General features: G+C 35.5%; 1 protein-coding gene across 1 annotated transcript in view; it reads right to left on the reverse strand.

Annotated features, from left to right (window-relative positions):
* Positions 1-505: 505 nt before the first annotated feature.
* The window catches only part of LOC111031544 (TWiK family of potassium channels protein 7-like), a 95,246-nt gene continuing 82,732 nt past the window's right edge, over positions 506-13,019 (reverse strand). The window contains exon 4 of the mRNA XM_022311547.1: positions 506-1,605. Within this exon, the coding sequence (XP_022167239.1) occupies positions 1,245-1,605 (361 nt within the window). The 3' untranslated portion in view covers positions 506-1,244. The remainder of the gene's footprint in view (positions 1,606-13,019) is intronic.

The following is a 13,019-nucleotide window of genomic DNA, read 5'->3' on the forward strand; positions in this document are numbered from 1 at the left end:
CAGCATATAATATCAACGTACTTACTGGAGATATGAAATACGTCATAGTCAAATTCATCATTATTGTACTACATGGTCAGGTTAATGTCAATACAGTATACTTACTAATACTACTGTATAATTTATATACATAATATATATATTGTATTTCTGGTTTGTCTATATAGGTTATATATATATATATATACCCATTCGTCGTGGAAATCACGGATATCTGTGACCTGCATAAAGTATTTGTACAAATGTACCAACACGGTTTCAATAAAAACAATAATGGAAAAAAAAAAATACTAATAATTATTATAATAATACCTAATATAATAACAATACAGATTTAAGTTTGTTTAATGATAATCAACTTTAATATTATAAGTATTAAAAATAACATTTTAACAATACAATATATATTTTGAATTCGTAAAAGATTTACATGTACACATAATAAATGCATATTTTTACATTAAAGTTAATTGTGTTGTAATATAGTGGCCACACGTGGTGGGTGTTTGGCACGAGTGAGATGTTTTCTGTTTTGTCATGCACTCAAATGATACGACGTTTTGGGCCCGGAAGCTCACTAATTAATAACGCATTTTCTGGTAATGAATTATACGCGGAATTGCGGAAATATTGTAAAACTAATAATAATAATAATAATAATAATAATATATACAAGGGTAAAATGTATAAAAGACCGCGGAAACACGGAGAAAATGAAAATCGCACGGTTTTACCGTGGAGGAGGAGGGAGTGAGTACGAGATTACCTGTCCTATGACGGTAAGATAAATGTGTTTCTGTTTCAGAGCACGCTGGTCAGACTGTTAATTTCTCGCGGCAAACTAAAATTCAACTCATAAAGTAAAACATAATGACTTTTATTTACACGAATGGGGGTAAGTGGAACAAAACAAAACGGGGAAAAAAAAAAGATAAAATACATTAAAAAAACCTAAAAATAGTACAATAAAAAATGCATTGAACTAAATATAATCGGCGTCCGTAATTCCTGTTTTCGTCGGCGTTCGCGGGTAATTCAGGAAAATGACGTTTGGTCGAATCCCGAGAGCGGGTGTCCGAGTGCAGCTGAATACGACTTCTGATGTTCGTTTGGTCAACAACGGCGTAATATAATATTTTAATAACAAATTACGAACCGCGTGGGTACACCATGGCAGTTATGCACACGACTCCGAACTCGCTCGTACCCATCCTGAACGATGATCTCTGGGTACGCTACATGGATCAGTTTTTACACCTGCTGATCCTCCGAACGATGTCCGTGCACGTCCGGATTTTCATCACGACATCCTGTTGCATCAGGTTGAAACACATGGCGATCAGGGCCATGCCCAGCATCAGGTACATGGAACACAGTATGAAGCTCAGCTCGATGACGGTACCGGCGCTGGATCGGTTACCAGGACCCGTACCGGTACCGGTATTGGTGCCCGTACCGAGGCTGGTACCGGAGCCGGTGATACTGTTGCCCGGCACAAAGTCACCAAACCCGATGGTGCTCAGCGATATGAAGCAGAAGTACGACCCGTCGAAGAACTCCCAGGACTCCCACTTGGAGAACAATATGGCGCCTCCGGATATGTACCTTGGAAAAGAAAAAACAAACCGATATAAACATAAATATTAAAAGAAAAAATCCGTCGAACGACGATCGGTGGGTGAAAATCGAAGAGCGCCGATCGATATTTTCCCAACGACAATCGAGTGGTCGAGGCCGACGACGTTGATGGACCCTACTCTTAAGTACGTATTTTATATTATGTAGGAATATTGATATCATGACGGAAATTCTGTGCTCGTTATCGTTGGAGCTATATTATGTCGATGTATCGAATCCGGTTTTATCGAAAGATTATACGATTGCTAATATATTATTGGGTAATCACATATAAAAATTATTTTTGTCCGACGAGCACTAAGAATACGAGAAGAATTTGAGCTACTCGTTCTTAAAAATGAATCTGGAGCGTTGTGGTGGATATTAAAAATACCAATTTTGACAAAGGTAATTTTATGATGTAATAAAACCAAAAACCTATTGGGTTTTTGTAGAGTATCAGGAATTGCGCACTGTGGACATTATTGTTTTAAGATTTCTATAATTAAAAGACGATATCGTAAAATTAAGTCATCGGCCATCACTATTCCAGTAATTAGTAAGAATTGTTTTTTCAATTATTTTTATACTACTTTAATACATAATATATAATATTAGGTGGCTAAATATGAATCGTGACACCTTTGGTCGTGTTCATAAATTACACCAGAGAAATGACGAAATATTGTTTTATTTCACCCAGTTCTATCAAAAATCTAATATTTCAAGATGAAAATATTATGTAGTATAATAAGTGTTTATGGTTTCATACAAGATTAATAGCTAACATGCGAGACGTTTTTAGGTGATCTGAAAACCGTTTAAGTTCAAACGATAATCACACACGCATGTTTAGAACACTCGGACGCTCTTATCGTTACCCACAATTCACAAATGATTTATTATTTATAATACTGCTGTTTGGGAAATAATTGATGACTTGATAGTTGCTATATTGTAATCTACTACGTAATCCGACAGTTGAAATTGCAGTATAAGACTTAAAAATAATCTATACCACGCATGGCGGTCGATTTCAAACAGACCCTATTGTACGAGTTTATTATATATTATTAGAAGACAGACGAATGTTTCACTTTTGTCGACTGCACCACTAAATAAGTACTTTTGTAGATATAGGATTACAAATAATATTAACTTATTATGTACTACAGCGTTAACTATAATAGACTGCCCGAGTTTATAGTTTAAATTTGTGTTTCTACGGTATTATAATTTATAATTAATAAATATTTTAATATGACGTATGTATTAGTCTATATTGTTTTTTTATTCAATTAATTTATGCTAAAATGGCATACAAATTCTTTGCAGTATTTTTTCAAATTATTTACGCTCTCAAACACGGCATACAAGCATACAAATATCATAAACAATTTTTAATTTAAAGCTAGTATATTAATTATATATTTTAAGAATTCGGGATTTCCAAAATAATATTAAAAATAAGTGTTTAACTATGATAATAATAACAAATGTATAATTTTTATATACTGATTTGTTTGAAAGTACTACCGTTCATTAATATTTCTATAGTAGAAAGTATACTAATAAATGTATTTTTTTTAACACGATTTTTAAGACTAAACATTAACTTTTATACTATGCGTTATTCATTAGTAAAATTGATAAGAAAAATCAAAATATTGAAAAAAAAACAATTTAAAATCAAACACGGTTTAAGAATGATCATTTAAATAATTGTTATCAACATAATATATTATGCAATATTCTATGTACCAATTATCAACACTTTTAAAGTTTACAATATAGTTTTAAACATTTAAATATATTATATTTAATGTAAGGCTCGTCGGAATTGACAAGCAGTATATTAATAAGAACGGTAGCTGGCCCAGTCGATACAAAATCAATAGTTGGAACCGATATGCGTATCCCCTCCCCCCTCATCATGGATACATATAAATCTGGTCCCGCAGGTGGCATGGTCTCTCGTAAAGATAACAGTATGATATTTTTTATGGACCGATGATCGTAGTGGATCGGCCATAAAGCGAATGACGACGACTGCGTACCCATCGAAAATGGTTAGCCGCACGCCGGGACGATAAAAACCATCGACAAAAAAAGACGTTGACGACGAAAAAATAATAATGTGGTGCTGCTAGGGGTAGCGATTCGACGTTTTTGTTCGTGAAAAGTTCCACGCGAATCCGGTGATTTGTTTTGTTCGGTATATAACATTGTGTGTAGGTATATGGTATATGGTACAGTGACGGGTGGTGGCTTCAGCTAATATCATGCTAACAACGGGATGGGTGCGCAGGTACGGGACTGGGGACGTGAAAGGCGCTCGTTTGAGAAAACTCGGCGTTTTGCAGGCCGTAGGTAGGTAAAGTATGCAATATCGGATGGTTATGATGTATCGTTTGTCGAAATCCCATTTCGATTACACGAAGGCGGGCGTAGTGCAATGTTATTACGAACTCGCGAGCCAAATACAGTACCTATATATTATATAATATTCTACATTATTATTATTATTATTATTATGTTATTATAAACGTGCATAGAGAGAGAGAGAGAGAGAAAAAATGGGGATTCTTGTGAAAAAAAAACAAAAAAATCGATTCATCGCGGCCGAACGTGCCCGTTTACCGACACTGGGGTTTTTATCAACTAGCCGCCGATACGACCACTTACCGGGTTACACGCGATAATATTATTACTGTATTTACACAGGCGGCATATTATTATTACTGTTTATTGTATTGCCACTGTTGCGTGCAAATGCGCAGTCGATTGGTGCACATTTGATACCAATGCCCATAGTACTAATATAATATAATGCTATGTTTGCGTTCCAGACTGAAAAGAAAATTATGTCGGGAATGGTAACCTAACCCTATATCCATGACTTAGGAGTGTCATAAGGGTGGGCGGATTCTCCTCGAAATTTCAAGTTAAACTTCATCCTGACTTCACTTAGCTTATTAAACATAAATTGTATAGATTGCTTAATTCAAATAATTAGAATAATTAATGTTATTGCATGTAAACGGTCCAATGTAGCTATATTGCATAACCGATGCGCCGTTTTGCTGACCCCTTTTGAGCTCGTAGCTATTATTGGACCTCCACAGTATTTATAGCTTCATAATAATATTACATAATATCGTTATTATTATTATATTGTTCCAAGTCGATGTGGATGGAAGTAAAAACTTACTCGAGGACAAATTATTTTCCTGATAACACACACACACAATGTATACGGGGAGATAGGTGTGGGGTGTGGTATACGGGAGGATAATTAAAAGTTGTAGACCCTCTCGCTGGGATCCCCAACCACCTTACCTGACGTTAAACCATATTTTCGGGGAAGGTATATTTATTATTTTCATTATTCTAAGAGTATTACGTGCAGTACGTGACCGAAATCATCGAATAGTGAAGACGACTTAAATGAAAAAAAATCATCGACTACGATTAACAAAGAGAAGGACGAGTTGATGCAGGTCGGATGTAAGAAAAACATATTCGATTAAATTATTAATACTGAATTATAAAGACAAAACTCATCATAGACTCTGCGAGACAGTGACGGCGTCAGTCAGGGGACGTAGCTTACAAATCAAATTATAAAAATGAATGGTGAATGAAATCCCGATGTCGTCATCGCCCGTGGATGGTCGTATACTGTATAGCCATTGTGGCAATTTAGAACTTAAACGACTTTGAATTAAAAATCTTTTTTTTTTAATTACGTATAAATAATAATAAATACTCAGATATACGCCTTACTAAAGATTTGTTTTGGGAGTGGCTGAGTCATTCAAAGAGGGCCAACATGGTCTGTCTATATCGAATGAAAGGCCTACAAATTGTAACCCGAAATGACAAAGATCTGTACTTTGCAGGTATCAGTAGTGTTTGAAACGTCTATTTTAATTCACACAATAATTCCATCACACGAGAATGATCGACGTCACGATCAGGGTGTATTCATGCACCTACATAAAAATATGTAATTTATAATAATATGCGATATCGTGGTTATAACACACGTGGATGTAGGTGGCACGTGCTGTGCTTAATTCAATTAAATTTGTCGCTCACGTATTGCGTTTATTAGTTCATTAATCTAACTGAAGAACGTTGACGAATTGCTCACGAAAACACCCGACGCGCCCGGATCGAGGGGGCTCCCGATATTATGTAAACGCAAGCATCGCTTATTGATTTCTTCGACCAGTATATTATTACAAAATATACGGTATGGGTAAAGTTATTTTAAATTATTTATTATTAATACTTCATTGTAATTTTTTTAATTTAGTTTCGCAATATAATTAATATATCTTAATTATTAAATTAATAATTAAGATAATTATTATATCTAAAACGATACAGATTACCTGAATGTAAAAAATAAATAAATCGTCGTTTAAGAATGTTGTGGCCTCGATGAAATTGATTAGTGTTGTACAATCCCGTGTTGGAGTCGATATAATAATATCACCTATACGAGTATAAGACTTATAATACTGCAGGTCGCGAACTACTGTGTGCGATCGGGGTGGTTTAACATAAAACGCTATTTCGTTTTTCTTTATATTATAATGTATAGTAAGTATTATGACGACGGAGAACAAATATTTATCTAAGAATTAATCTAAATCCTTCGTGGTGGTCATAATAAATGCACCTATAGTTTCGTCTGTGCGTAACGGCGATAAGCACGCTTGGGGAGTACGACAGTGTAAAAACTCAAAGTCCCACCACCGTCGAGAGTCGACCTCTCCATCCCAACGTGATATGTACGATATCTCGACCACTCGACCTTGACGACACAGAGTGCTCATATTATATTTAAAGGGATAACCTTACACGACCTTTGGAGGTGGCGAGAGAGCAAGCTGAAGGATGCGTACGTGTGTGTGGGAGAACTGAGACAGAGATACGGAGCAGACGCAGACAGAATGAGACTGACAGATGGAGCGCAGAGTGTGGTGCGTTATTAGTCGCGTTTAATAAATATAACAAAACGTATTTATTTTTTCCATTAAGATAATTATTCAAATTACACATCATGATGTTTAGTACAATAAGCATATTATACAAGGGGAATGTTTTATTTATAAAATGCAATAACTTGCTGGCGCGGGGGTAGAACATTTTTAGTGATGCCACTTTGGATAATATTATAATCTAATCATATCATAAGGCGGTCCGTAATATTAACAATACAATTTATGAAACTGAGCTCAGCGGCGTCCAGCAAACGAGTTTTAAGTTATATAGCGTTTTATAACAATATTATAGAAATGCGATTCAGAAGCAATAGTTGGAATTCAACCCCGTTGACGAGGGTTGCATCAGCAGTGGTCCTAACTCATTGATATATTGTTATTATTATCATTATTATTTGAAATGTTAAGAGTACCATTTCCGTTTTTCCTTACAGTGGAGTCGAGTCTCAACAACTTTACATTGAGACTACCCACAGTTATTGTTCGGGAATTTCCTGAAGGATTACGGCCAGTCACGACTCATTTAATCGATTTTATTTTATTGACTTGTACATTTATAATACAGTTTGTGAAAATATTCAAGACGATGGATTTATAAAATTCAAACTCTATACTAGTTGAAGAAGTCAACTCTAAAGCCAAATACCCACGCCAAAGTGCCATCAATGAAATCCTTTTCAGTCTTTACCAACCTACGATCAACAAAACACCAACCGTATAAAGATTTGTATAGACTGTGTAGATATCAATGAAAATTATAAAATTATATACGATACTCCCCAAAAATATACTTATTAAATGTTAGTCTATACAAAAGTCACAAAAAATGTAAAAATTAGTTGGTTTATTTTAAGGTTTGAAAAATGTATTGATGCAATTATTTGGAATGAAAATAAATTAAATATCTTCTAGTAATTTGGATAAGGCAATACAATAAGCCCAAGTCATTTAAAGGATCACTAAAAACGATAAAGGGCAATGCATTTAACGTAAGACACACATCATCTAAAAATTATTTATGGTTTGGAAAATATTTTTTTACATGGTTTCAAAGGTCCTTCCAAAACAATTTTTTACTAAAAATTATATTTTAAATATTTTTTACCCTCATAATATTGTTCAAGTTTTTACTTATTATACAGTTTTAATTTTATCTCTGATATTTACAAATCAAATTTAGGATGAGTATTTTATGACTTTTTGAGTTATAAGAATTTAAAATTTATATGACTAGTATAGTGGACCAACATGTTGCAGGGTAACATGCAGCGTACTACTTTACGCAGCTCTTCTAAATTTTAAATACTTATCTGATAAACTAACCGTCCTAAATTCTATTTTTATATAGCAAAATACTTTGAAGAATATTCTACTTTGGAGTATGAAATTCAACCTACATGTTGTCATTCAAAAAGTAAGACTTAAAAATAAAGTTAGGGATAAATTAATATATTAAAAAATAAATTAATATTTTTTTTAATATCATTTTTTAACTACTAGAAACAAGGTAAAACATTTTTTTCCCAAAAACCATTTGGTTATTTTTGAAACAATGAGTTTTCAATGAGTAACACGGTATATAAACAATGATAAATCGTTAGAATTTGTATAATCTGATGATAGTATAATTCGGGCTTGCTGCCAACCTATACAGAGAAATTTGTATTCAGTTACTTATATTAATTGCAATTCAGCAAATTTAAAACATAATTTTTTTAGTTTCAAATTATCATGTTACATTATTAATAGTTATGTATTTAAAAAATCTATCAAAAAACACAACAAAAAAAGTTGTATTAAACCACATTTGATCTAATTACTGTTTTTCAAAAACATAATATTATAGCTTACGTAAATAGTGGAATGGGTAATAGAAAAATCAAATATGTGATAAGTTCGGAGTATCATCTGTTTATGGTATTCAAACGATGAAGATGGTAAATGGAAGTTCAGCAGAGAATGTGGTGGACATTTCTTTTCTCAAAAAAATAATACTTTTAATTATCTACTTATACGTTTGATTTAAACAGATTGTCATTAAGGTCATAACTTAAATTGTGTAAAAAATAACTTTTTTAACATTTTAAAACTTTTTAAAACTTGGAACAAACAAATATTTTTAATCGAACTTTTGGTCTTGATAGGATTAGGCTAATAACTAATTACTATACAGCTAGAATATAATATACGCCCAGAGAGAAATTCAAAACTTAAAAAATTATATAAAGTACCCTTTCCTTGAAGTTTATTATACAGGTAGTTTAGAGCCATTGCACTTGAAATGGGTTCATGCCAAAAATGTTATCGATCAGATTTCATACACGCGTCGCACCTTTTCTCTACGAAAAAAATACGATGTCGATAACCCAACACCCTCCCACGATTATAATATAATGTGAGTGGTTTGTTCAAAAGAGAATATTAGGCGTGGGCATTGTTTCGTAGTATAGGTAGAGGTAATCATGAAAGTTGGGATTAGGCCTTCCCGTTGCGCCGAACACGTTTAAGCTTATGATTTCGCTTACAGAAAATAATCGAGATGGAGGGTTTTTTATCATAATTATTTTTTACCGAACTACTATATGTACGATAATAATGTACTGGTAGCACGCGATCCGAATACGTAATAATAATGAATCTTGTTATACACATTCGTGTATCCATTCGAACTAATTTTACAATCGACATAATATTGTTTTCGAGAAACTCCGGACTACCAAACTGGCGGAGGATACAGCGCGGTCGTAAAAATGACAAACGGCTTACAAATGTTTTATGGCTCGTACATTAATGGATTAATGACAGTGGTTACAGTATGACGACGACGATGATTACTCGATCATAATAATATAATTCAGCAACAACATAATATTATTTTAATAACGACAAACAATAACGATACGCTTTCCTCGATATAACGTATGTGCTGTTCACGTAAGGTTTTACGTTTTAACAACGTCAATAAAACTGCGATTTGTTCAACATTGGCCGTTGCTAACGATATTCCATCACTCCCGCGAAATAGTCTGAAAAGTGTGAAAGCCCTATTATAATAGACAAGCTGTGCCACCCGGCGTTGTCGGTGACAACAATTTGTTTCTTTTTGAAAATGTGTCCCTATGTCATATGTCTACTAATTGCAATGAAATATAATGCGTAATTAGACAACTCTTTAAATAAACGAAAAAGGAGTCTTTTAGTGAGCTGAAAAAAAACGTGTGTGAGCTACCCTTTAAGACTATCTATAGGAGTCCAAAAAATAAGGTGAACATACTCTTCGAGTTTCGAGGAATCGATTGAAATATTTTTTTATCGAAAATGGCACAACAGTATTTGAGTTTATTTGTTACAGACAGACCAACACCCGTTTTTATATTATATATATATATACATATATTGATTATGTTGCGCAGGAAGTAGAATCAGCAGTCATTCATAAAGTCTCTCTCTCTCTCTCTCCCTCTGGGTTTGTCCACAAACTATAAAGTTTGAAGTAAATGATTAAAAACACCATCATAATAATATTATAAGGATCTGTCATATGCTGGGCATGATATCCATCAGCAGAACCGCGTACCCATCGCCCCTCGTAACTATATGCTGACGACATTGATGTGCGGAATACACGATCTCGTTAAGTATTTTTGAGTTTCAGGTTTTCGTCGGTCACACTCGGGCAGGGGTCCAAACATTCTTGCTATTTTCTCCCGAAAGCGATGTTCGAGTTGTCTCCGGGCGCTGCGATTGTAGTCGGATAATATAACAGGTTAGTGGCTATACAGAAATCACGGAATCCGAAGAATAACAACGAAACTACTGCATGATCGACGGGCAGCAAACGCTATTCACTTTTATCATTATAGTAAATAATATTATTATTCGGGGCTTAAGCCTGCACTCGTGCAGTGATCTAGCCATCAAGATCGTTTATTGGTGTCTTAGAGAAGTTCGGATGCGATGACGGTGATAATAATAACGCTGTCGATTGTATCGGCTCTCGGATATACCGCTGCGGCGCAATTCTGCGAACAATAACTCAGTGACGAATCCAATTCGAAAGTCTCGCCCTCGAATACGATTTACGAGCAAATACACGTCCACCGGCCCACTATCATCCCTCGCCCTGTCCGTTTCGTATTGTTGTCGGAGCCTCGACCACCAGCCACCGCCGTCGCCATCGGATACTTTCTTTTTTCGCTTTTAATACGCGGCGGCAACTGCAGACTGCAGCAGTCTCGCCGCCGCGGAGTTTGTATTCCGAGAGACCCGACCTTCCGACCCACCGACCGACCGACCGACCGACCGATCGGACGGAGGCGGCGGCAACGCGAAGAAGAAGACGACAACGGCGGCGGGGATGAGGGGACGCCGGCCATAAATCAGTCCGTCGAACGCCTCTGGAGCGAGCCGGGAATAAAATGTATGCCATTTCGCCGCCGTTCTCCGTGGTCTCTGTCGTCCGTATAATATATCCTCTACATGTGGTCTAGGTCGTCGGGCGAGGGACAAAAAATAAAAATAAATAACGAACAAAAAATACATATCCTTTGTACATACAGCCCTAGTAGCACTATGATAGTAGCCAATAACGCACACCATTTGCAATATATTATAATGGCCTACGTATTGCGCCGTGAGTATTGAGACGGTCCCATCTCGGCGGAAAAGGAATTGAAACCGTTTCCCGGCGATATTTATGCGCGTGTGAACCGCCGACAACACGGACTTTTTATCGTTTCCGCCTGCAGCAGGTGGATATATTATTAAATTGTTGTACTACTGGCACGGTAGAAACCAACTTAAATAAACCAACTGTATTTTATAATATTATCATATGACTTATAATGGAGAGAGCAATAATGGTATTATCGAAGAGAATAAACGAGCTATACTGCCCAGGGCCCAGCGCAGTTACATCTTCATTCGATGGCGAATGGTGATGTTTTTTTATTTTTTATGTATACACTATTATATAGTACGAAATAACAATATAACATTATAATTTAAAAAAATTACGATAGTTAATGGTCAAAATTAATTTTCCTCTTTGTGCGTACAACAGTATATGACGGACCTCGTCATAAAATTCTCTGAAAAGGTCTCTCATCCTGTCACAATTCTCACCTGCCATGATGCACTAGATCGGATGTTGGACACGGTGTTAAAGTCTACAAAAACGCACCTGTTACTTTTTCTTGCCAAAAATCCTTCCTTGATGCATTGTACAACATGAAGTTTCTAGTCAGTGCACATTTTTACTGGCACACAACCTGACTGCTTTATTTTTAACAGCTTTTCATATTATGTTGTTGTCCATCCGCTCAGTATAATTATTTTGTATAATTACTACAGCAGCAGTTTATCGAATCTCATGAGGTCAGTGAAGCTTTTACGTCGAAATATATTACCTAGTAGGCACCTGTTGTTTTCTTGTCATCAATATGCTTGTTATGATAATATTATATAAATCCGTGAAATTTACATGCGTGCCGCTTACACGGCGGATGTTGCAGGTGTCCCATTAGTGGTGATTGGGGGGCGCAAAGGTGCATACAGCATATTATTTTGAAAGTACACACACAGTTTATATCATGCTTTTGTTTATAGGTCACCGTCGCTGGACCGATGACAGATAGATACCCATCATAAAATATATGGGTCGGTGCGGACGCTATTCGTATTATAATACTCATATTATATAATACGCAATATATATATGATACATATATACACGTGTACATAATTATTATATTTATCACCATAATAAGCAGGAACCGTCGTATCATCGTCATATTACAGTATAGTGTGGGTATATCATATGCCTGCAGTACTGACGAAATAAACCGACGCCGCCGTCAACGAGACGTATTTATCACACCCCTTAGTCATCGTTGTGAGAGGTGAAAAAAAAAACGGGAAATTCGGGCGTGCCCGCTTGCTGCAATATTTTTGTTATTATAATAATAATATTGGGTTCCACCGACGTCTCCCCAACGACGACCCTTGTAATACGTGCCTATACATTACAGAATAGAATACTGATGTATAGTGTTGGCCGGGGGCGTGGTCATCCGAGGGGTGAGCGGGTGTCATATGGAACCCCCTTCGGCTTATTTTAATATGATATGAAAAATCGCAATGAAAGTATATTCACCGCTATAATAATATAACGTGTACTGAAAATAGTTTAAAATTCATAAGCCCCCATTAAAAAATGCTGAGCACGCTACAACTAGTGTTGGCCAGTTGCCCTCAGTAACTGTTTTTGGCATTTAAAAAATATGCCAATTGCACTTAGCGGAAAATAGCTCACCTGCAGGTACAAACAGAAAAATGTTACGGACATGGGTAAATATTAAACAAAACAATTATTTTGTATTTCAATTT

The sequence above is a fragment of the Myzus persicae genome, unplaced genomic scaffold (genome assembly GCF_001856785.1).
Source record: "Myzus persicae strain clone G006 unplaced genomic scaffold, MPER_G0061.0, whole genome shotgun sequence".
NCBI lineage: Eukaryota > Metazoa > Arthropoda > Insecta > Hemiptera > Aphididae > Myzus > Myzus persicae.